Source organism: Aplysia californica, unplaced genomic scaffold (assembly GCF_000002075.1).
Source record: "Aplysia californica isolate F4 #8 unplaced genomic scaffold, AplCal3.0 scaffold00814, whole genome shotgun sequence".
NCBI lineage: Eukaryota > Metazoa > Mollusca > Gastropoda > Aplysiida > Aplysiidae > Aplysia > Aplysia californica.
This window is the reverse complement of record NW_004798084.1, coordinates 199453-201456: the sequence shown is the minus strand read 5'-3', so window position 1 is coordinate 201456 and position 2004 is coordinate 199453. Positions and strand designations below refer to the sequence as shown.

The following is a 2004-nucleotide window of genomic DNA, read 5'->3' as shown; positions in this document are numbered from 1 at the left end:
AGAGAGAGAGAGAGAGAGAGAGAGAGAGAGAGAGAGACCGACTTTGAAAAAGTGATGACGACAGAAAATCTTTTGTGTAACATAAATCTCAGGAATACAGCTAGATCTAGATCTAGCTAACATAAGGTCAGTAACACTCCCTTGTTTTTTTTTCCCCACCTGTCTTTTTCACTCAACATAGGCCCACCGAACGATGGAATCAGTGTGTTGGTGAAAAGACAGCGGTATTTAAACTTACGAAAGGTAAATAATAGCTGAAATCCTGGCGTGTTTATCAAACAGTTCCACTCCACATATGGCGCACCGGTAAACGAGGTCGGCCTCTCAATCGCTGATATCGGACAATTAAAAAAGCAATAAAGTCCTCGCTTCAGGTCGCGCACGCGGGCCCGCGATCCTCCATCTGCTCTGACGGTATGCACCGGCGCGTGCCGATACTCCAGGCCGAGCGCTGATTGGTTGAGAGCGCCGGCACGTAGCCATTGTTCCGGTGTCAGTATAGCTTCTTCCCTGGTGACACTTGGCGTGGGGAAACGGTTGAGTTTAGTATAAAATCGACCATGTCTCGGAATGTCGGACTAACGGTTCTTACCCCTGTTGAGAAATGCAGAAGATATTCTAGCAGGACTGTGTGGACTTAAACAACGTTGGTCTATGATTTACCCTGTACACAACGCCTTCACTTCAGCCTTCAAAATAACTTACGAGAGGTTGCCCACTACTATTCGTGAATCTTCAGTTTGGCCAGTTATTTCTACTTTCGGTTTCACAACAGTGGAAGAAGCCAGAATGGAACGACTTACAAATATCTGTGAAGCTACCAGCCAGTCGTTGGATCTGGATACATTCAGACCTACTCACAGAAAGGTAAGTTTTGTATGATAGTTATTATTTTAAATTATTCGATTATTATTTTCCCGTTTCCTTATTATAATAATAATACATAATAAAATAATAATAATAATTATTATTATAGGGGAATTTTTATTATTATTACTGTTATTATTATGTTAATATTTTTATGTAGATCTATATTACTAGAAGGCCTATAATAATAAATTATATGGTTTTATTATAATGATTATGATGATTAAACTGTTAAAATACTAAGGCTATGTTGGCATTGGAACATTATTTACAATAAATTAATTAAATTATTCAAACAGATAATTAGTTCACTGATATCTCATCATAAAAGTTAAAATTAAGAAACCTGTTATACAGTGTATGATGTTGTTTGTATAGTATGTGTATAATTCATGTAGGCCTATTACAATAGTTCAGCTGTCATGCATAGAATGATGTTATTATATGTTCATTTTACAACATAGTTAGGTGCAAGTCCTAGTTTAGATTTTTATTAAATTTCTATTCTCTTTTCATGATTTAATGTAGGCTAAATTTTCTAAAGGTTTATGGTGGTAGTGAAATGTTATTATAATCCTAGTAGAAAAAAAATGTTGAGGATGGTTTAAAGCTAGTACAGTCTCAGCAAGATAAAACACTCATACTCTGTGTTTAAGTCATCGTTAATTTTTTTTATTGACAAAAACATTTATTAAGGTATACCTACTCTTTGTATAGAGCCTGTCTGAAACCTTCATATATAACATTTTGATTCACAAAACAAGCTACTTAGTTTTGTTGTTAAAATGATTTCTCCACTTTTTAAAAGCAGATTTTATTTGATTGTTTTACAGGGTAAAAAACTGCTTGCAGAAAAGAAACGGAGAGCAAGAATCAACAACTGTCTGATGCAGATTCGAGATATTGTGTGTGAAGGAGATGAAGATAAGGTGTGTTATAATTTATTTATGCTTTTCTTTAGTAGTCCACAGTCACAAAAGTGACATGCTAGAGAGGTAACCAAATCACACTCCTTTGTTAATTAACTCTCTTGTGCTAGGCCAGTATTATTTATTATGTTCTCCTATATATATAACAATCAAGTTTTTTAGTCCTGGTCTCTCTTCTCTCTCTCTCTCTCTCTCTCTCTCTCTCTCT

At 35.5% G+C, this 2004-nt stretch overlaps 1 protein-coding gene across 1 annotated transcript in view; it reads left to right on the top strand.

Moving 5' to 3' along the window:
* Positions 1-484: 484 nt before the first annotated feature.
* Positions 485-2004, top strand: part of LOC101847998 (protein hairy) — a 4075-nt gene continuing 2555 nt past the window's right edge. Inside the window, exons 1-2 of the mRNA XM_005109764.3 lie at positions 485-867; positions 1701-1796. Of these exons, the coding sequence (XP_005109821.1) occupies positions 655-867; positions 1701-1796 (309 nt within the window). The 5' untranslated portion in view covers positions 485-654. The remainder of the gene's footprint in view (positions 868-1700; positions 1797-2004) is intronic.